The 23,972-nt window shown below is 45.9% G+C and overlaps 1 protein-coding gene across 1 annotated transcript; it reads left to right on the top strand.

The window, feature by feature from the left end:
• The first annotated feature begins 3,133 nt into the window (after positions 1–3,133).
• LOC134501525 (uncharacterized) lies at positions 3,134–7,235 on the top strand. Its single transcript, XM_063309366.1, is given in 3 exon segments — positions 3,134–3,301; positions 3,951–6,355; positions 7,163–7,235. Coding segments are annotated over 3 exon segments (2,646 nt in total).
• Positions 7,236–23,972: the final 16,737 nt, after the last annotated feature.

The following is a 23,972-nucleotide window of genomic DNA, read 5'->3' as shown; positions in this document are numbered from 1 at the left end:
GAGCATGATTTGGAGGAGACTTTATGGGTACTCCGAGGTGAAGACTTGGTAAATTTTCTGCAAAATTAAACCTGGATGTAAATAAATAATTTATGCATTAACCAGCATGTCTGTGTAGGCGAAGGAATGGGCACCCACTTTGCCATTATAATCCTGGCTGTCCTAGAATGACAGGCAGTCGTTGGCCAAGGGAAATGGATTCTGGAATCACTGAACATCTTTCCTTAAATTGAGGCTGCAGATGAATTGTTTGCGTAGACCCCAGCAAGAGAGGCAGGGCTCATTCTGCCTTTGACAGCTTATGGTATAGCCTGGGTCAGACTTCTGAGCAAAGACTGAGCAGTTTGGGTGTTTCTAAACTTAAGTATCAACAGAAAGACAGATGTTGTTTGCTGCTTCTGTTATGTGTTCTTTGCAACTTCAGAGCTCCAGACAGGGAACGGAGTGGCTGAGATTAACTGAATGTTTGCACATTATGGTAGAGAGATCATGGTAAGGAAACTGGTGGGTGTTTGCCTCAGTTGCTCTGGAGGGCATAAGCTTAGGAGGCTATTGCTGCAAAGTAGCAACTCTCATGGAAATCAGCGCCTGCCAGATTATAGAAGAGTAGTGTTTTCCAAATGGCAAATGATATCTGGGAGATCACAGAGGCTTCTTGTAAAAAACAGAAACATGCTGGTATAGAAGTTGGACTCGCTTCAAGAACTGCTGCTCCCCAGATTAAGTCTGCCCCACTTCTGAAGCCCTTCTTCCAAAGGCTGTGCACTCTACATATGGACGGGGCACCAAAAGCAGCCTTCTTGTTTGTGAGGCCAGAATTTGGATCATTCCTCCTTGGGCTCTTCCAGGGGAGATGCTGTGGCAACAGGAAATGCAATGGAGTTCCCCCCCACCCCCCATTTGATCAGTACGTCCCATCTCACCAACCTCTCTCATCCTGCTGCTTCAGCCTCATCATTTTTGGCAAGTGGGTGAAGAGCCGATCTAACTATTGCTATCTCGCTTTTGTAATATGCTTGCACTGGGACAGAGGAGACAAGCAAATTGCTGTTGAGCCGGGGCAAAGACCTGAGGGTAGCTTTGTGATTGGACCATGCCACCCCTCAGGGGACATGCGTCACATCTCAGGCACGTATAAAAGCTCCCAATACCTCCATCGTGTGTGGGTCATGCGGTTTCCCAAGCGAAGCCTGTATTGAACACCCAGCCGTTTGTTTGATCAAATAAACTGTTGTTGAAGTTAAATATGTGTTGTCTGAAGATGTCATGAGTAAGGATGGCGAGCAGGGGGCTCCCATCCAGGCTGTAAAGCGCATGCGTAGCACTGAGGAATTAGGTAGCCATTCCAAGAGACACAGATCGGGCCCGCCTTAGCCTTTGGGGTTTATCTGTCTGAGTTTTTCCCACGCTTCTTCAGTTTGTTAGGATTTTCTGTTTATGTAGCAGTAATAAAACACTAGAGACCTATTCCTTGTCTCAGTGTGGTTCCTGGCTGTTAGGACAGAAGTGTCTACATTGGGAAGTAAAGGTACTTCAGATGTTGGGACCCTACATTTCTGGCGCCCAACGTGGGGCTCGAAGGCAAATTCCTTCGGGCCATGAAACCGACCTTTAAGGTCGGTTCGCCTTCGTCTGCGGATCCCGGGGAAAACCGCCCTCGGTAAGCAACAATGTGGTGGCGCGCCCTGGACCAATTGTTCGGCCACCTCGTTGAATAGGGACGGGCAGCAGACCTTGTGGATTCCAAACCCAAACGCCAAAACAACACATATTTTTAAAAGGGGGGGGGCAGAAAACACATTGGGGAGCCAGGATACTCAGTGCAGGTAAGGCATTTATATTTTATATTTCTCCAAGGTAGAAAAGGGAGGGGGCAGTGGTTGAAAAGGCCGACGGGCCCGCACCTCGAGCTGACGGAAAGGCCCGAGAAACTTCCCAAGGGTGGAGAAATAAGGACCTAACAGAGGAAGATGGGTAATGAAGCTTCAAGTTTGAGGGAAAAGACTTGAGGAAAGCCCGGGAAACCAGTGGGTGAGGAAAATAACCCCCTATCGTGTGTATTAAAGCATTTTAAGGAACTATATCCCCAATTGGCATACAAAACGAATTTGAAGCCCGACAGTTTGAGGTTCTTGTGCAGCCATGTTTGGCCGCGCTACTTCCTAGGGACAGGCTGCCGAAAATGGCTGCCTGGCGGGACCCTATTGGAAGAAATTATACATGATATGGAGGTCTTTTTGGCAACCCAAGGGAAAACGGAGGAACAAGACTATCTGGAGTTCTTTTCGAATTTAGCTGAACGAAAGGATCTACAGCATAAGTGTAACCCTAGGGAAAGGGTGGATAAAACAGCACTTACTTGTCCGGCAAGGGTCCGTTTGGACCCCACAGATGAGGAGGAAAGGGAATTTCCTCCGCCATATTGTCAGCCCACTGCTCCCCTCCCTCAGGACTCTTTACCCTCTCCTGCCGCGGTAGAACCCCATGCACCCGGAGAGTCTCTTATTGATTTTTCTAGCCCTCCCCACACTCATTCTGGCCATCCCTATGCCTCAACCTCGATGGCTCACTTACTGGCGCCCTTGAGGCAGGTGCCGACAGGGGATGGATTGACCTTCATCCATACCCCTTTCTCCACCACCGATCTCCTCTTTAACTGGAAGGAAAGTCTTCCCCCTTACAGGGAATCACCCCAAAGATACGTGGATTTAGTGGAGCGGATAATAGCGACCCACCGTCCCACTGTCCCTGATCTCTTTACCTTGCTGTCTGGCCTTTTAGGGGCTGAAGATAAACGACAAGTCCTAAAAGCCGCTAGTGAACATCATGCCTCTTTACAGGCTGCGGCAGCAGAACGGCACGATCCCGACGCTGCCTGGCCATTGCCCCACGTGCTTTTGAACCCGACATACGAGGCGGATGCTAATAACCTGCATGGCCTTATGGCCCTTAATCATGCTAGACAGGCCATCCTCCAGGGCCTTAAAACGGGAGTCCCCAAGACAGTGAATTTCCACCAGGTTCACCAGACATTGCAGGAGCCAAAAGAATCTCCCACTGATTTCCTTCATTGTCTGAAGGATAGTTTTCACCAGTAGACCCGGATGCCCCTGGCAGTGAGGTTATCTTAAAAATGACCTTCATAGGGCAGTCGGCCCCAGACGTAAGGAGAACATTGCAGAAGTTGGAGGCCCCCACCGCAGAGAGCCTAGAGAAACTGATTCAGTTGGCCTTCACTGCATATGCGTTCCAAGATGAGGAAGAAGAGGAGGAGGAGGAGGAGAAGAAAATGCACCATCAGGTGCATTTATTGGCTGTCACCCTCCAGAGCCCCCCCCCCCCGTGCCCCTCTTCAGATCAAGACCCCCGTCCATGGCAGCCTAGACCCCCAATTACACGGGGAGGTTTCCGAGCACCCCTTGGGAGGGACCAGTGTGCCCTCTGTAAGCAAGTGGGGCATTGGCGTAATGAATGCCCCCAGAATCGGGGCCGCCAGGCCCACCCCCACGACCCTGGAAGGGAGGGCCACCTCGTCAGATGTTTCTGTTGGCAGAATGCTGGGAAAGCCTTTAGCCCAGGAGAGATCAGAAAAGTCACACACCAGGCATTTCTATAAAAATAATTTATTTACAGAAAGCAAAACAAAAGCAAAACATATTTAAAGGACTTAGCTCTCATTGAGAGCAAGCCTGGCTTGCTACATATCGGCAGAGAGAAAAAAGAGGAAGTAAGAAACAAGTCCGGGCAGGATCCTCCCCCCAGGTGATTTGCATGAAGCACGTGAAAGGAGACAATCAAATACAACCTCTTCACCGGGCCAAAATGATTAGGTACAATAGCAGTCTTAATCGTTAGTAGGAAAACCTCAACAGTTTCAGGGGGAGGTAGAGGACATGCCCAATTCTTTCTGACGTTCCTCCAGGGGCAGTCCTCTTCTCTCCTCCCCCGAGCCCCTGGTGGAGTTGGAAATTGGGGGAAAGTTATGTAAATTCTTCATTGATACGGGGGCAACTTTCAGTGTCCTCTGTGACGCTCCTTCCCAAGCATATTCGGGATGTCAGGTTCCCATGACCGGGATATCGGGAGAAGATTGGCAAGCCATCGTGACCACCCCCTTGCCAGTGGAGGGCCCAGGAATTCCGCCCCGAATGGATCACCCCTTCCTAATACTGCCTGAGTGTCCCGTGAACCTCTTGGGCTGGGACCTACTCACTAAATTACAAGCAACTGTCTCCTTTTCCCCTAACGGGTCCGTTTTGACCTTTGCTCCTGATCAGTCTTATGTGCTCTTCCTGGGTAAAGGGGGCAGAGCAAGCTTGGCCCTAGATGAATTACTGGTGGATTCGAATATTTGGTACTCCGGAACCCCTGGATTCGCCAAATTCGCTATCCCCCACCAGGCTAAACTGTTGCCTGGGGCCCTGCCTGTTGCCATCCAGCAATATCCCATTTTGCAAAATGCTAGGAAAGGGATTCAGCCCCTCATTTCCTTGTTTCAACAAACTGGATTACTAGTAGTGTGTGAGTCACCATGGTCCACCCCTATTTTTCCAGTTCCTAATCCTGATGGAACCTGGAGGTTTGTCCAGGATCTGAGGGAGGTAAACACCTGAGTGGTTCCCCTCCACCCCGTGGTTGCCAACCCATATACCATTTTGACCACCCTAACCAGGTCACAAGTCTGGTATATGGTGATAGATTTAAAGGATACATTCTTTTGCATCCCCCTAGCTCAGGAGAGCCAGCCTTTGTTTGCCTTTGAATGGCAGGAGCCCTATACCCACCAGACCACTCAGTTGACCTGGACCCGGTTACCCCAGGGATATAGGAATAGCCCCACAGTGTTCACAGTGGCCTTAAGCTGAGATCTTGCAGAGTTCTCGGCTGCCCCAGCCTCCCTCCTCCAGTATGTAGATGACCTGCTACTAGCAGCTGAGATGAGAGAGGTATGCACCCAAATTGGGATTGGATTTCTGAACCATCTGGCTGAGTGAGGATACACAACCTCCAAGGGAAAGACCCAATGGGTTACCCAGGAGGTTCAGTACTTGGGATATGTGATAAAACAGGGCTTTCGCTCTCTACACCCTAGTCACTTAAAAGCGGTGGCAGCCTTACAAGAGCCCCAAAACCTCAAACAGCTGAGATCATTCCTGGGTGTTACTGGGTTTGCTCATCTGTGGATACCCGGCTACTCCCTGATGGCTAAGCCCTTGTACGGCTTGACTCAAAAGGATGTGGCATGGGATTGGACGGGAAAGCACAGACAGGCCTTGGCTGACCTTAAAAAGGCATTAGCTCAAACAACAGCCCTTGTGCTTCCAGACCAGAGCCGACCCTTTTCTCTCTATGTTACCGAACGACGAGGGTATGCCCTGGGGGTGTTGATCCAACACCTGGGGGCGGAGCGGTTGCCCGTGACCTATTTGTCATGGACTCTGGACCCGGTGACCCTTGGTTGGCCCGCTTGCTTAAGGGCTGTGGCGGCCACAGCTATTCTGATCCAGGAGGCCCGGAAGATAGCTCTAGGAGTGCCTATGAGGGTGTACAGCCCCCACTCAATAGCCACCCTGTTGGAACAGAAATTACCTGCCTGGGCTACTGTGGCCCGGGTATCCAAATACACGAGCTTGATCCTAGAGCAGGAGAACGTTTCCCTGTGCCGCACCAATCAATTCAACCCCGCCACTTTGCTGCCTGTACCTGAAGCGCCGAGCCAGTCACACAATTGCCTCCAGGCCCTCGAGACCGTGGTGGGCATCCGCCCAGATCTAGTCACGGAACCCCTCGAACGGGCGGATGGGTGTCTATGGACTGACGGGTCATCGTTCGTGGAAAATGGAGTTCGTCACATAGGCTTCGCCATCGTTACTGAAGATGGCTTGCTGTATGGGGAAAAGCTGCTGACCCATTTCTCTGCCCAAGCGGCCGAACTGTTGGCACTCATCAAGGTGTGCGAGCTATCTGAGGGATTGCGAGTGACCATTTTTGTTGATAGCCGCTTTGCCTTCCTGGCGGCCCATACGCATTGTGCTTTGTGGAAGGCCCGGGGTTTCCGTGGGCCTGATGGGAAGCCATTGAAATTCAGGATCCTACTGGAGGAACTTATGAGTGCAATACGAAGACCAAAAGAACTGGCCATTGTCCATTGTCGTGGCCATCAGGCAGGGGACTCTTGGGTTGCAAAAGGCAACTGGGCAGCTGACTTTTTTGCAAGGCAGATGGCCCATGAAGGAACTACCCAAGAATCCCAGCGGATCCTGTCACTCCTCTCTTCCTTCCCGCACGAGGACCTCCCACCTCTTTATGATCAGCACGATGTTTTAGAAAAGGGAGGCCGATGGGAGAAAGGGTGGTGGGTCGTCCGCCACTGGATCCAACTACCTAAACATCTCCTGTGGCATGTCGTGAGGCATGGACATTTGTCCACACATTGGGGGCCAAAATCGCTGGCCCATTGGCTCCAGCAACAATACTGCAATCAAGGTTGAGGGCCATCACCCGCCAAATCTCAGCTGGGTGTACACTATGCCAGGAGAATAACCCCCGAGGTTCCTTCCCCGTACCATCAGGACACCTGCGGACTGCCACCTATCCAGGGGAAGCATGGCAAGTCGACTTCACCGAACTGCCGCGATATGGCAGGAACAAAAATTTGCTAATTTTTGTAGATATGTTCTCAGGGTGGATTGAAGCGTTTCCTACCTCCTTCCAGAAGGCCTCAGAAGTAGTGAAGCATCTGACAGAGGACTTAGTGCCCTGACACGGGCTTCCCCGAAGCATCGAGAGTGACAACGGCCCTCATTTCATCATTAATATAGTACAAGGGGTTGCGAAAAACCTCCAGATCCCTTGGCACCTACACTCCGCCTACCGACCCCAGGCCTCGGCAAAAGTGGAGAGGGCCAATCGTACCCTGAAAACCCAAATAGCCAAACTCTGCCAAGAGACGTCCCTTGCCTGGCCTAAAATCCTACCCCTAGTGGTAGCTCATGTCCGAGCCTCACCAAGCTCACAACTCGGTCTCTCTCCTTTCGAAATTCTGTACAGAAGGCCCTTCATGTTGGTACAACAGAATCCACAGGAGCTCACGGGTGGGGAGGGAAACGTCTCTCTGTATAGTCGTAAATTGTCGCAGGTCCTGTCTGATTTACATTCCCAGGTTGCCGCTGCATTACCTCTCCAACATCTGTCATCCATACCGTGTGTGCCCCCTGGATCTTGGGTTCGAGTGAAGGAACTGGATCCAGAGGCAACTGAACCCCAGTGGTCAGCGCCATGACAGGTTCTACTCAGCACCCCTACGGCGGCGAAAGTTGAGGGTCTTAAGTCGTGGGTATATTGCTCCAGGCTTAAGAAGGTTGAACCACCAACTGAGGAATGGCAGTGTTCTTCGTTGAGCCTCCTCAAACTTAAAATACGACGCAGACATTCTGATACCCACTTGACCCTAGGAGAACTCTTTAAAGGGCCTCAGTAGTGTACTTAACTCGGTTGGATGTAAATATCCCTTCCTCACATGTAAAGCATCTTTACATGTGAGGAAGGGATATGGGTTGTGGTGTGTTGCATGTTTCTACGTGTTTTTCTGAAGTCAGACTCTTTAGGTTTGTAATTTGGGCAAAGGGACTACCGCAATTTCTGGGATCCTTCTGCCTTTATCGGCACCAGGATGTTCAAAATCTTAAAACCCATGGGATGGTACTCCATCTTAGGGATCCTCCTCCGAATACCCTGGAACAGCTCGGAGTGCAGTAGGTGCTATAAGACTCAATGTATAGGGAGGCAAATCTATTGTACCTTCGAATATCATACCCTGATCCAATCCCCCTGCTACTCCATATTGGAGGAATGTACTGATAGTGGCAGATGATACTATCAGGTGCAATTGAAGACCAGTACAGGGAGCGTTCATGGAGTCCAGTGTCCTAAACCCGTCTTGGGTAACCAACACCCTTATTGGGCGTGTAAGACTGCGGGAGGGCAGTGGGGGGCTGGACAGCAAGTGCTCAGGGATATACAGAGGGAAAAGGTTGCCCAAAGGGGCAGAGCTAGACCTGGCCCCTCGTCAACCCAGAGATCCCCTCCACCCCAGCCTTGGAGGGAATTGCTAGAAGAAATCCCTTTACCACCCCCCAAGAAGAACTTATATAGAGATTTGGCAAAGCGCATAATCCAAGCCTTAAACCTTATGTCCTGTTGGATCTGTGGAGGTTTAACCAATGGAAGACAGTGGCTGTGGCGCCCCATCCCGGTAGACCCTGATGACCTTAACCTCACCTTGGTCCAGAGGCCTCTTACAGGACCACAACAATGGCAAGTTGATCCAGGGATTGAAGGCCTGCACTGAATCCAGCGGAAAGGGAGGGTCCACATAGGATCGAGTTCCTGTAAATTCACTCTCATCACTGAGACCCAGACCCAGAATGCCACTTGGGTGATGGAATTGGCCAATGAGACCACACCCTTTGCCAACTCCCCGATTAGCTACCTCTGGGCATCCCCCTGGAACTCGTCGATACCTTGGGATGCTCCCCCGGGTTTTTACTGGATTTGTGGAAAGAAGGCCTTAGAGCAGTTACCTAAGGAATGGGGAGGGTCCTGCTATTTAGGGGCTCTAAGGCCTAACTTCTTCCTCCTTCCTCAGAACAAGGGAGGTGAGTTAGGAGTCCCAATCTTTGACGACCTTAGGCGAGCTAAATGTTCCGCCCCCATTAGCACTGATTTAATGGTGGGAGGAAGGCAAGTCTGGGGAAAGGACGATTGGCCGCCGGAACGTATCATTCAGTATTACGGACCGGCCACTTGGGACCAGCATGAGATAACTTAAGGGTACCGGACTCCTATATATATGTTGAATTGTATCATTCAGCTCCAGGCAGTTTTAGAAATCATCACTAACCAAACAGCCGAAGCACTGGTACTGCTGGCCCAACAAAGCACCCAGATGTGCACTGCAATCTACCAGAACCGTTTAGCCCTGGATTACCTCTTAGCAGAAGAGGGGGGCATATGTGGCAGGCTCAATCTCTCCAATTGTTGCTTGGAGATAGATGATAATGGGAAAGCCGTGACCAATATTGCAGATAACATCAGGAAGCTGGCCCACGTGCCAGTTCAAACATGGGTCACCAAATGGCCTGATTGGTGGGGCAGCATTTTCAATGGGGCTTGGTGGGAAAAGGTTGCATTCATCCTCCTCTGCGCAGCGGCAGGGCTCCTTTTTCTCCCTTGCATAATCCCTTGTTTTATGTGCCTAGTCACCCATGAGGTCCAAGGTATGCAATTTGCTACTATGCCCTCGGACCCCAAGACGGCCGTATCCAGGAGGGGCACGCTTATGCTTGTCAGGGCTCTACCTCCAAGAGATCCCAAAAGGATACCCAAAGATTTCCAGTGGATGCTGCAACAACAGGGTTCTTGTAGATCTGTAGCTCTCTCGTAACCAGACAAGCATGTCCGGAAAAAGGAAAAGGGTGGAATGAAGAGCTGATCTAACTATCGCTATCTCGCTTTTGTAATACGCTTGCACTGGGACAGAGGAGACAAGCAAATTGCTGTTGAACCAGGGCAAAGATCTGAGGGTAGCTTTGTGATTGGACCATGCCACTCCTCAGGGGACATGCGTCATGTCTCAGGCATGTATAAAAGCTCCCAATACCTCCATCGTGTGTGGGTCATGCGGTTTCCCAAGCGAAGCCTGTATTGAACACCCAGCCGTTTGTTTGATCAAATAAACTGTTGTTGAAGTTAAATACGTGTTGTCTGAAGTGTCTACATTGGGAAGTAAAGGTACTTCAGACGTTGGGACCCTACATGGGGAACTCCCATTTCTAAGCAGTGAGTTGTGTTGCAGTGGTCTCCTCTGATATTGGATGGTCTGTCCAGGCAGTGGAGACGATACCAGGCTCACCCCACCTCCTGGTATGTTGCTGTAGTGGTGAGGTCTCAAGACCGCAGAAAGAGGTCCACATTTATCTTGCCAGGGGGTGTACCACCATGGTGAGAAGATGAGAGATTTGCAGCCTGCTTTCTTTGGTGGTTCTTTTTAAGGGAGAAGGTGTGAAAGGATGAAGGCAGGATGAAGCACTCCTTTCTGACTATCAGAAGAGCTCTGATTAGTTAAGACAGCTCTGCCCTCATCTACTGGCCAAGAAGAGACAGCCTTGATTAGCTACTTGGCCTCTGTGAGGGCTGTAGATTTGCAAAGAAGTAAACATGGCTGTCCTATAGAGTCCTGCTAATCTGAGATAGACAGATCAGTCAAGCCCTGCTTGATTTAAATAACTCAGGGGATTTCGTGATGCACCAATTATCTACAAACATCTCTAAAGAATTATTGGTGTCTGCTTTTAGTCAGGCAGATATATTTATATATAATCTAGCTTTTCTGAAATGTTTTCTTTTAAGGATATTACTCTTGATCCTTTCAAATCAGTTTTAGATTTCATTTGTAAATTATGTATTTCTTAATACATTTCAGAAAGTGGGTTAGAAACCCCAGAGATAAAAAATCCATAATTGTAAAGAAAAAAAATCAAGCTTTGCTGTTACTGTTGGTTATTTCTTTAAGGAGTTCTTATTCTGTATACGACAAGCATTCTGAATACAGAGAATGCTTATTTTGTTTAAGAGTAATGGAGTAACTATTGTTCTTCTAATTTCAGTGAGAGTTGAGTGTGGTTTATTTTCTTGGATCCAGAATTTGTGTATATTTATTTTGACTTTTAAACTGATCTTTCATAAGAAATGCAATATAAGCAGCAAATATGGAACCTGCCACATTTTGTATGTTTTCCAAGTAATATCTGTTCCATAGATATATATTTATTGCTCTACCTTCCATTTCTGAATACAATAGGAAGAGATGGCAAATTGTTAGGGGATCTGAGAAAAAACTGCTTTATTGTATGCGTGTCAACATTAGAAAATTAATAACTTGTTAAATATGTCTGAAAACCATAAGTAAATGGAATAACATTTCTGCAAAGTATCTCTTACGTTTTGTTGTTATTGTTATGGGCAGATCTAGAAGACCCTTCTTCTAGGACACTTACTAAAGGAACTGTAGATTCACTGAAATATTTCTAATGAAATAATATAGTATTTAATATTTACATGGTGCTTTTCCAATGGTGATATGGGTCAAGCTACACCACCTATATTATTTTAGTAAACCTTATAAATCCCCTGCAGTGTCAGTCAGTTATTTTCATCTTACAGTGACACTTGAGAGACAAAGAGACATCCAACTTTCTGCCAATTTAGAGCTCAGAATTTCATCTAGGATTTTTCTGGCTCACAGCTCCTGCTCTTAATTATTGTATACTTACATCTCACTGTATAGGCTTCAATAAATTTTTAATAAGCTTTCAGTCAGATGAAGTGTCAGTCTTAACGGTGGGTGAGGCTCTCCCTGAATACAAAGATTAACATGGCTAGGAATGATAACTTTATCCCAAGATAAGGAGTCATATCAGATAACAAACTGTTTGTTGAAGTTCAGAATTTATACTCAGTGAGACCTCAAAGTTTTCGTCACCACCCCCTCAGAAGAGGAAACTTGCATTTGCACTTATCACTAGTCCTCAAAATGTTGCATAGTTCAGCACTATGTACCTACACTGAAAGATAAGTACAAGTTAGCTCAGTGTGGCTTATTTACTACAAAGCATGCTTTTAGGTTGGGAAATCCTTCAGTGATGGATGTAATTGGCACTTTGTGGATTCTGGCTATAAAAGAAAACAGTGGAAGTATGTGTGCAGCCAAGTAAGCCAGCCTTTCTCTTGGCATGAGCAGAAAATGGTCCCATTAGAAAATAACAAATTGATAAAAAAGAGAGTTCCATGAGAACAGATCTTCTCAGCTTGGGGCTTCCAGACACACGGGCTGGATGTACAACCACATCACAGAGCTTTTCCTTCCCAAGAGCTCACAGTCAAAAAGAAATCTAGATTGCTATTATTTGCAGGTCTTCGTTGACATCAAAATGCATTGTACTGCTACATTTGGTAGACTAATTGTCACCAGATGCCCAATGTCCACCTCCCACCCCTCAGCTGACAAATAGGAGAATGCAAAGAATGCCATCCAGTCCTGGCCCTTTTGCTACGGCTAGTCATGGAGAAACAAATATAAAAGAAAAGGAAATATAACAAATCGCTAGCATGTTACCCCCTTTTCCATGGCCCATTTTTCAGTAAGGGTATTTGTGTACATTTGTTGGGTGGTTTGCAAAATAATGTGAGTAGTTGTGGGAATGGCAGATTGTAAAAAAGGAAACAAGTTTAAAACCTTATTGAAACAGACCTCAGTGACCGTGATTATATTAAAGGCATCTGTGACTTTCGAAATTGGCATAACGTTCAGCCAGTCACTTTGCAACCATGTGTTTTTCCCAATGATTGAGGCCATGACTGCACATTGCTCTGGCAGCTGTGCTCAAGGGTAAGTTCTAAGCAGTGCTACCCCAATGAACAAGCGCCAAGAACAGGATGCTGAGAGAGAGTTGCTTCATTGCAACTGCTGCATAATGGTTCAGTCGAGCCTAGGAACTGAAAAGTGTAAGGGGAGAAGGGTCTCCCCCAGAGGGAAATGGTTTCCTCCAAAGGGCTTCAGAACTTTTCGACTCACAGAATTGCCTTTGGTGCAGTTTCCAAACTAGTGATGTTTTGGCTTGGGAACAAATTCCAACAAATTAAAACAGCTGTCTGGAAATGCCCTGGGAGTTCTGGAATTTGAAATCCTAATGGACCTCAAGCAGTGTTTCTTAAAGTGTGGTCCGAGGACCCCAAGACCCTCTCAGGGATCCGGAAGATCAAAATGGTTTGCCAGATACTGAAGATATTTGCAAAAATCTAAAACAATGACACTCTTCTCATTTTTTGTTAAAAAAAAGTTTTTTTCATGGAAATTATTTTGTTTATGTTAAAACCTAATCGGTTTAATATTGTTAATTTTACACGTTTCAATAAATATTCTACAAAGGTGTCACTTTTGATTTTGAATACAGTAAATATTGGTAAATATAACCCATACAAACAAAAGTTATTTTGGGGTCCTCCATAATTTTTAAAAGTGGGGAGGGGTCCTGAGAGCGAAAAGTTGAAGAAACATTGACCTAGAGCTTGCATCAGAACGTGTTTGACTGTATATTTCCACCCTCAAAATGCATCAACATCGTGTGTCAGCATATCCTCTGCTCCGAATTGTATTTATTGCTGAAATTCTGCCTTGGCTTTCTGCTTCTGTAAAGCACTCCAGGCCCTCTAAGCAGTGCATTTGAACAGGGTGGGTCCTATTTGGGTCTGTATTAGATACCTCTGTACGCACATTAGACAAAATCATTCTTACTACTAGAAATCTGTTACCTCTCTCTCTTTCTCCCTCATCCCTACCTAAAGGCACAGAAATACTCCTTGGCCAAGAGAAGCAGACTTTCAAACAGGCTCGCACCACACCAGCCTCTTGCAGCACAGTCTTCTGCATGTCTTCTTGCAAGTCCTACTGATTTCAAGAACGCTTACTCCAGGCCGGTAGATATACAATTGCAGCCCTCATCACTGTCATCGCACTAACCACCCGGGGTGAAGTGTGTCACCTGGGGGCTTCCAAACCTCCTCTCTTCACAGTCTCCCCTCCCTAGTTAGCCCCTGATGGATAAGAATCACCTGTGTCCTTCAGCTCAAGGTGGGCCATTTCTGCTTTGTGGGACCGGTGGGAACCAGTTCTGGTCTTCAAAGCACACGGGCAACAAACATTTAGGAAACTTATTTTTCAGACAGATTTGGTCACCGCGAATTTCCTTGGAAACCCAAAGGAAGGTTCGCTCTCTGGATGCTCAGAGAGACAAGGCATCTCTCCTCCTCGTTCCGTGCGAGCCGATTGCTCCGTCGTGCGTCTGGGTCGCTTCTCCTGGTGCCGAGCACGTTGCGCTCGAGGGAATGAGCGCTTGGCAGGAACGCTGGTGCTGAGCTGCAGGCGCATTGTGCAGAGCGCGAGCGGGAGGGACGGACGGAAGGAGGGTGCGTAGAAACAGGCGCTTCCCTCGACAGTAGTGGGCGAGGGGGGTTGAAAGGAAGCAGGTGGGCGGCTGCTACGGGTGCCTCTGAAAGGGAATCATGGCTGCATTTTGACATGATTTCATCTGGATGGGCTACTTGAAAAATAACAAGAGCGGCCAAGTTGGAGGAAGAGGACTGGCATGAAGAGGAAGGCAAAATGGAAGGGCTCCTATCTCCCATGAGAACCAAGGTAAGGGAGCGGATCCCGGCGTCTCCGCTGCCTTTCTAAGTGTTGGGAAGAGCGGGGGCGTGAAGAAAGCGGCTCCATCAACCCGAGGTTCGCTTGGACTTTTTGTCCGTACTGTATCTGCACTTTCGGTAACCGAGAGGCCCCTCCTTTTCTTCTCTTGCCCCCTGCTTCAAAGGGCTTTCTTTGTAAAGGAGTTCCCCTTAGACGCGTACTTTTAATTTCCAGGCTGAAAGCGGTGCCTGGTGTGCGGTGCGTGGAGGAGAAAGGGACCGCTGAGGGAGCTGTTCAGTTGAAAGAGTAGCTGCAGGTCAGGCTTTTAAAAAAATCGTGAAGCTGCAGCATTTTTCAGACAAATTACAAAGAAACCAGCATGACTGTTATTCACCGCTGCCTTCTCTGGAAGCATTTGGTGTGACAAGAGACCGCGTTTGCTTTATTTGTCCTTCGAGCGTGACACAAACTACCGATTGCTTTTCCATGCAGAGAGTCTCTGGGTCTAAGAAAGAGCGAGCGAGCGAGCGAGCGAGCACGCCAGAGGAGTGAAGTTGGGGACCGTGTCTGAATTTGCACTTACAACTCTCATTTGCATGTTAGCGCATGAAGCTGAAGGTGGCAAGGATCCTGTTGTCAGGCTAGCAATTTTCCGGAGTTTGTGATGAGTGATTGATAGGAGGATCACCATCTCCTGCTACTGCTAACTTGCAGCCTCATGTTTGCACTCTTGGTGGGGTTAGATCTTGCAGGACTACCCTAAAGTAAGGTGTAGTTGTTCCTTGTTCATACAGAGGAGGCGATTTCAGGCTGGGAGAGAATGCTTCAGAGCCATACTGTGCGTCTGTAGAAGAGAAAGGACTTGGATCAAACTTCTCAAGTTTGAAATAACATACCGGCTTTTTGGGTCATGAGTAGGTGCGTGTGATGTACACATCATGGGGTGGGGTGTTTTCTGTTTTTTGTGTTTTGGTCTTTGTCAGACCATTCCGTGACCAAGAAACATAAACCATGGTTTTTAGTTTTTCTGATAAAGTTCAGTATGGCAAATCAGTGAGGCAGCAATGGCAGGCAAACCTTATCCCCTATTGTCTCTGTCCCTCATAATGCCAGGTGCGGTGTTCCCCTTTGCACACTGACAGTAACTTAGCATAGATGATGTTTAGTCTCACCATATTACTTGGGGAAGACCCACGGGCCGCCAGATCTCCAAAGCACACCCATGCGCTGTGGCGTGAAGTCTCCAAGGGGGGATAAAGGCTGGTAGAATCTCCCTGTCTACTATCAAATGACATCTTCTGCATTGTACTGCCTTCCAAACCAAATCGAGTACCATCTAACCATCCATTTAATAAAGGCTTTCCCTACCCAGTCCCACCTCACTTTCCTGGATTGTCACAACCACTGGATTCTCTTCCCCTTCCCCTTGAATCCACAGATGCATTCATCGGTTCTAGATCCCCCCTTCCCTTTGACGCAATCCACAAATGGGTCAACACCATGGCTGGGTCAAGGGGTGCCACAAACATTCTTCTGCAAGTGAAGAAGAAACAGAGAATGAGGGAGATGAAAGAAAGAGAGGATGATTGATGTAGATAGATAAAGGGAAGATATGTAGACAGTGTTACAGGGGGAGTGGATGAGTAAGTGAGGTTAAAGGTGAATCTGGAAAGAGAAAAGGCCAGTAGCTGAGCATCCAAATGCCTGCTGGACATAATTTCAGTTCACATGTATTTATTTATTAGACTTCTATACTACCGTAATCTCCTAGGGACCTCCGGAAGTTAATTAGAATGAGTGAAAAAAGGAGAAAAATATCCTCCATTGTTGAGACCTTCTATGTTAACCCAGATATCCTGCAGCTCTTTGGGGAGGAGAGGGGAAATGCACTCTGCATTTGCTCAGGAGCTTTTGAATCTTCCTTATTTCTTCTGATATGAAAGTGTCTTCTGGCATTAAGAGCAGATGCTTGAGCTGACCTCTTGCCTTAATAAAGCTCTGTCTGCTGTGTGCAACACACTTCGTTGTTGCCATTGTTGTTGATGATTTTAATAATGTTAAGTATTAGTAGGCATGACAATATTAGAATGGCAGTTTTAAAAAGGGCATAATTTCCCAAGCGATTCATGCCGACATGCAACCACGATAATACTGTTTTTATCTGAGTATGTGATTAAACCAAACCCTTATGCTGATGGACACTTAAAGAAAGCAAGAAGAGCCCAACTGTGGATTTCTTTTCCTTGAAAGCAATTACAGAAAGAGAGATTCCCCACCCTTCAGCATGCATCTGCCTTTTCCAAGTGCAAGCCAATGAATCAACTATTTTCATATGTTACCCTACCATTTTAATAGAAAACATTAATGATAGCAAGAACAGAAGCATAATGCAAATGATTGTTTGTGCATTTACATGTTACATGAATACTGGGCTTTGATTCTATTCATTGTTGCATGAAAGCTTAAGGCCCCCCCAAAATGATTTTTATTGTTGTAGTTGCGTTTGGGTCCATCCCTGTGTTCTTCACTGGACTCGTTTTTATGGTGCTGAACTTGATGTAGTAATCTTGACTGAGGAACTGTTACCTCTTATCAAAAAAAGATGACACAGGACCATTTTTATACAGGATTTTAATAAGTTGTTTTTTTCCCTGGCTATATATTTTAAACATTGCTGCTATTCCCAATGTGTTTTTCTTGATGGATGAAATTACAATTGTGCTGGTTGATATTTCCAGGGTGAGGTATTTATCCCTTTCCTCAAAATGGTTGCCTGAGGCAAACTAGCAGGGTACTGATTGGCCATCTGGTTATCACTGGAATTATGATCTGCATTAAATATAATATTGGAACTTGGGGTATCATTTAGTGCTGCCGATGTTCTGACTCACCCAAAGGAGAGAGTTAAATGAGAAAGGAATAAGACCAGACAGAAAGCTGTTCAAGACAAACTATTATAAAAGGACTTAGAGTTTAGTCATATTGCTAGTGCTCAGGAGTTTCCTGACACACACAAAATTCTTCAAAATATGAGTGTAAGGTGATGGCCTGGCCTCATCAGAAGAACCAAGGCTGTGATCAAAGGAGCTGTTTTCTTGCATAGGTTTTTCTTTGATTTGGTGGTGGTGGTTGTTAAAGAGCAGATATGCAAATAGTTCCCCCAGCATCTCTAGGGATTAGCTGAAAAATGGGCTTGGAGACAGAAACAAACATCTACATGCTACAGGGTATCACTCATGGTTGCATAAAATGCAATAATTATAACTTGTATAACCTAAGCCGGATTCCGTTGTAGGGTGAGAATTCCTTCCCGCTCAAACTGTGAGATAGATTTAATCCATCATCATTTGGGGGGAATTAGCAAAAAGCAAACAGAAAAGGCCTTTGATAATATGTACAGAGCTTGTACACACTAGTGATACCCTAGGTTGGTATCTTTCATGTGCCTGCTTTTACTATCCTTGTTTGATGATCGTACTTGGTCAGGAGAACATTGGCTATCACTTTGAACCCATCTCAGTTATACGGTTGAGCCTAAATAGCCCTGCAATATTCATCCTTGAAATCAGCGGTGTTTGTGTGAGGGGTCAGGAGCGGGACAGAGTGACAAAAGAAGTGTTGTGGCATCGTAGCGCAAGTCCATTCCCCTTTGTATGGGCATTATGATGTTGCCCATGTGTCCCAAAGGGGTGGAGCTTGTGGCACAGCAGGGTGATATTGCTTTCATTATTGGGACAGAGGGAGATGCAGCCTGTGGACCCCAGTGCTGGGATTTTAACCCAACCAGTTTGAAATTCAGGTCTTGATGACATCATGAAGTGGATGCCTAGCTGATGTGATAATCAGACTCCAGAAAGGTTAGTCAGTGGTTCCTCATCAAAGCTGCCAAGAGGGTTACAATGAGCATGGCAGAAAAATATTTTAAAATAAATAAGCATCAGAGGGAAGCGCTGAGTGGGGTACCACAAGATTCAATCCTGTGCCCTTTGCTCAGTCATTTATTTATTTATACCTACAACTTACACACTGCTCTGTTTTCAGAGTGTGAAGGAATATAGAGCTGAGCTGGAAGATGGTGAAGGAATGAGCGAGTCATTAAAGAAGGAGTTTACATTACATGGTCCTGAGAAAGAGGACCGTGAGAAAATCAAAACTGCCCTGTCTTGATTTTGTTTATGATAAGATGGGTCCGAAAGAAATGCCAAATTCTAATATTTTACCCAACACAATAAAGAGCTTCCTGGAATCGCTGCCATTTCTTGAATTGGCCGATCATAAAGGGCTGATGCAGAGACATTGAGTGTCTTAGAGTATCAAACATCAAGTCACAGCTAGAAGATGGAGTTGGGGTCATTTCTTCCTTCCTCTTTTCCTTCCTATTCACTGGAGGGAATAGATAATTATAACTTGTATAACCTAAGCAGGATTCCATTGTAGGGTGACAATTCCTTCCCCCTCAAACTTCCACTTCCACTGGATCCACAGTGTATCCACTTCCACTGGAGGGAAGTGATCTCCATGACGGGGAGGGGATCCACAGCAGCCTGCCACTCTACTGTAACCCCCCACACTTGGGGATCCCATCACTTCTCTGATTCACAGAGGAGTTGAGGGAGATGAAACGAGAGAAGAGACGTCTGGAGCATCACTGGCGATCCACAAGGGACAAACCCGACTGAACGTGGGTTAGAGCCACTATTAAGGCCTATCTTGTGGCGGTAAGGGCAGCAAACCACCAGTACTTCTCCCCCCTTACTGCGTCTGCAGATAGCTGCCCCATGGCTCTGTTTCAGGTGACACGAGCTCTCTTGGGTAAAGGGGGCTTGGAGAACCTCTTGTAGGGGCGGTACAGGCCCACAGGGGATGCCTGGGGAGGCGTCTTGCCCAGTTATCTGGGAATGGTTTTAACCTGTTGGACCTGAGGAAGTGGATAGGGAGCTTAGGACTGTGAGCTCAGCCACCTGCTGTTTAGATCCATGTCCCTCCTGGCTTATTAAAGCAGCCTGGGGGCTGTCGTGTGGGTGGGTTCTAGCCATGGTTAATTCTTCTTTGAGTGAGGGCAGAGCCCCAACTAGGGTCTGTGTCACCTGGGGCAAACATGGATTCCGTGCCCATATTTGCACCCCCCCCCCCAGTGCTCATTTTGGCATCCCCCCAGCACGGCACCCGGGGCACATGCCCCTCTTGCCCCCCCCCCAGTTGCAGCCCTGAGTGAGTGCGTTGTTCCTTTACATCTCAAAGAGGCTATGGTTCCCCCCCTCCTCAAGGAGACATTGCTGGACCCCACAATACTGGACAATATTTGTCCAGTATCTGACCTCCCTTTCTGGGGGATGGTGATTGAGAAGGTGGTCACGCAGCAGCTTCAGAGGACCTTGGAAGAAGTGGATTATCTGGATCCCTTTCCGTTGGGATTCAGGCCTGGGTATGGGATGGAAACAGCATTGGTTGCGCTTTTGGATGATCTCTGGTGTGGGCAGAATGGGGGTTGTGCATCCATCCTTGACCTCTCTGCAGCCTTTGATGCCATCGGCCATGGTATCCTTCTGGATCAGCTCAGAGGATTGGGGTGGACAGTACTGTGTTGTGCTGGTTTGCCTCCTTTCTCCAGGCCGATACCAGTCGGTGATGATTGGGGAGGAGAGGTCCTGCCCTCAGCTCCTACTATGTGGTGCTGCAGGGTTTGGTGCTCTCTCCTCTCCTCTCCTATTCAACATCTACATGAAGCTGTTGGGTGAACTCATCGGTCACCATGGGGTGAGGTATCATCAGTACACTGATGATACCCAATTATATATCTGCCCCTGGCAAACTGAGCAATGCCGTGAATGTCTTATTCTGGTGCCTGGAGGCTGTGAGGGTCTGGATGGGGAACAACAGGCTTCAGCTGAACCCTGGCAAGATGGAGTGGCTTTGGGGTTTGGGAACCCTAACCCTAACCTTTGAAGCTCTTCATGGCATGGTACCAGGTTATCTGAGGGACTGCCTCTCCCCAGTTACTTCTGCCCATCCCATTAGATCTGGCAGACAGGGCATGCTTTGGGTCCTGTCCACTAGGGGCTTACACTTGGTGGATCCCAGGAGATGGGCCTTCTCTGCTGTGGTGCCCACCTTATGGGACATTCTCCCCCTGACCCAGGGGAAGATAAGTGGAGATAAGTGAGGTTATCGCCATCCCTGCTGATGTTCCATAAGTCTCTCAAGACCTGGCTTTGTCATCAGGCCTGGGGGTCCCAGGAGACTGGGGCTCATCTAAGGTGGCTGTATTACTCTCTCCTATACCTGATGGTTTGTGTTTTTATATTTTTTAGCAATGATTATTTTGATATATTTATTGTTTTATTTTATTGTACATCACCCAGAGTCACTTCGGGTGAGATGGGGAGCTATATAAATTTGATCAATTAAGTAATAAATAAATAAATCTCTAGTCCTGTGACTCTTTCTGGGCATGACCCTGTGAGAAAGAATTCAGATTCAGAGAAACTTGATGACTTGCAGAGTAGGACAGAGGACTGCAGGACAGGACAGACCCAGGCTCTTTAGCGAAGTTTAGGCTTGAGAACAGATGCTTGAAGAGAAACATGATCACACTTTTCAAGTACTTGAAAGGGTGTTATTCATAAGAACATCAATACCTGTTGTCTGTTGTCTCAGAGTGCAAAGCACAGAATAATAGGATTAATTGGCAGGCAGGCAGATTCCGGTTCAGTGTCAGGATGTTGAACGTCTAACCAGAAGAGCAGGCTGACAGTGGGAACAACAACCCTGAGAAGTGGTGGCCTTCCTTTCCTCTGATGTATTTAAGTGAGGCTGGACAGCCATCCGTCGAGGATGTTTTTAGCTGGATATTATATCTTCAGGTATAATTGGGGTAGTTTGTAAGCCTCATAATAAATTCCTGCACCAAGCAGGGGTTGGATTCAGTGGCCATCTACCTCTATGCAAACATGACTAATAGTTTCCTTTAGTAACATTTTGTACAGAGTGAAAACCCAGGAAAATGGTGGTAGATATTTTATTAGAGTCAAGAAGAGTGATACATCATTGCGTTCAAGAATCAGTCAGGCATACATATTTTTGTTCCTGCGTGAGATTATTTCTCACATTTCAATACAGAAATATAGACAAGTCATTATTGAATACACTACAATAGATAAGAGTTCAAATACTCTAGAGCTTCTTTAGCATATTATGGTTTGCAGTGACTGGAAAGTATGAAAGAATTACACTCATATATGTGAAGAATGTTTAGGATACATCTACATGCAGCCCAGATAAACAGACAGACAGACTGATTGATTGATTGATTTACTACTTGGAATAAAGTTTTCTTTTTCAGATTTTCTTCAGTGCTTTATCCAGTTATTGAATATCTTTATCCACTGACAGCAGCTTGTAAAAGAAAATATTGCATCATAAAAATATTTCTTTGTTTACTGTAATCATGTTGTACACCGACTTCTACTTCATTGTTAATAGAACATTTTTTAAAAAATGATATGCCAGTATTGTGTAAAACAGTTAAATAGTGATTTTCATGACAGCCCTTTGGTCTTTTACAATTTCAGGCAAGTGTTTAATAATAATTATAGTAATAGTAGTGATACTATTCTTGGGATAAAGCTTGAATTGGCCATAAATTACTGGCATTTGTTGAATATTCTTAAGAGACTATATAGCAGCAGCAGCAGCAATAATAGTAATAGTAATAGTAATAGTAATGATATTGCAAATGTAGTGTCAATTTGCATTTCTACAATTAAATGAAATCAGAATTAAGGGAAGAGAGTAGGGGGCTGACATTTCTTTCTATGGAACCATATGGAGAGTAACTTTAATGTATATTTTTAAACTAATTTGCATTCTTTCCAAAATACTTAACAGATGGCAAGACAAATGCTTGAATTTCCAGAAAATTGAATGCAGCTCCAGTAATTAGAAATGAAGCCTAGTGGCTAATGTGTCCCCCTCCCTTCCTCACCACCCACCCCAGTGTATTAGACAATACAAGGTAGAATTCAGGAATATTTTTTCCTGTAATGGTGTTGGAGTTATACAGAATTATTTCAAATGCTATTTTAGTGGGAACAACAACAACAGCAAAACAACAATAATAATGGGGGAGATGTATAAAGCGTTCATTTGTCCACTGATATGATAGCAAGCAAAATTGCAGTTCGCTGTTGTATAGCTTGTCCTGCTGAAGAAGCAGGCTTTGGCATACATCCCTTGTTGGTTTGTAACATGGCCCTGTTTAGGTTGCTTGGTTTCTTTTCTTTTCTTTTTTCTTTCTTTTCTTTTCTTTTAACATAAGGGATTTCATCGGGTCACTACAATGCAGCTCAGTTAAATAACCTGCCCATATCTCTGAATGATCTGCCCTTCTGCTCCAACTGTTTGAGTGGTTAGATACACATATTGTTTCCACCTGTAGATAAAAAAATTTTTTCAAGTTGAGCTTGAGTTGGGGTGAGATGAATGATACCTCCATGAACTGTTTGGGGCAATAGTATGAAAGGGTTTGCCATTGCTTTGTGTCATGATTTTTTTCCCCAACTTTCCAATCTAACTATCCCGAGATCCCCTGGAGATCTCCCTCCCTAGTAGTAACCAGGTTTGATCCTGCTTAATTTTTCAAAATCAGCCAAGGCCAGCTAGATGCTACTACCTAGCTGGACTTGTAACCCATACTAGAAAGAAAATACCACTGGAACACAAAGTTATGGGAATATTTCTTTGTCTAGCCTTGTGTCAAAAACATTACTGTGGGTTCTTCTAACCTATTTGTATTTGCTGAAAAGGGGGGCTTAAAAATTGGCAAATGCTATATAAAATGGGTTCAACCTTTTTACCTGTTGTGTGTCCTTCAGTCTTTCTTGAAATGTCCATATAAACAGGCTGTATTACAAATGGGGAACTGAAGAATCAAGCATGTAAAGCTTTGGTGGGCTGTGCTCCAAAGCACAAAATGTCGCCTTTCTTTTTCTCTTTTCTTCCCCCTGATGAGGTTTTGGGCTCTCTTAGAAGCCAATAGGGCAACTCACACCAGCATGCTCAAGTTCTGCATTTGTAAAATAAGAATAAAAAAAGGTGTGCCGTAGGTGATTTCAAGCCATCGTGGCCTACCAGGAAAAATAATTCGGGGTATTTTTTAACTCAAGGAAGACAAAATTGACCACTCAAAGGAGACTCTGCATGTAGAGCTATCTTTCAACATACCTTTTATTTTCGGAGGGGGGGGGGTATAGACTACCAGAAAAAGTGAGATATAAGCCAGTATTTCCTTAATACGTCGTTCCTTTGGCCTCTGAACTTTACCCTACAAACATCTATAATCTCACCTCATTTCTTTATCTTAAGTTAATTGCCCCTTTACATTTTTTTGCATCAGAAATAAGATCAGTTACTTTTATATAGTCTCCTGGAAAGAACAACTCTAGTATGTTGTTTTGAAAAGAATACACCAGGGAGGTTCCAATGTATTTATCAGGTTGTGCTACAGAAAGAAGGAGAGGGAATGGTATTTCTCCCCAATTCTTTCAGCTGGAAATAATCTCCATCTTGCTTGAGTTCCAAGCTCAGTCTGGGATCATTTGATAGAATAACAAAGAATCTGCCACCAAACCCATTTAGAAGGCTTTACTTTTCTCTCATTATTGCAGCTATTCACATATCTGGAACAAAGAAAAAGAGTCCATTGTGCTCTAATGAATACAGAAATGAG

The sequence above is a fragment of the Candoia aspera genome, chromosome 7 (assembly GCF_035149785.1).
Source record: "Candoia aspera isolate rCanAsp1 chromosome 7, rCanAsp1.hap2, whole genome shotgun sequence".
In the NCBI taxonomy this organism is placed as follows: Eukaryota; Metazoa; Chordata; class Lepidosauria; order Squamata; family Boidae; genus Candoia; species Candoia aspera.
This window is presented reverse-complemented; position numbering and strand designations above follow the sequence as displayed.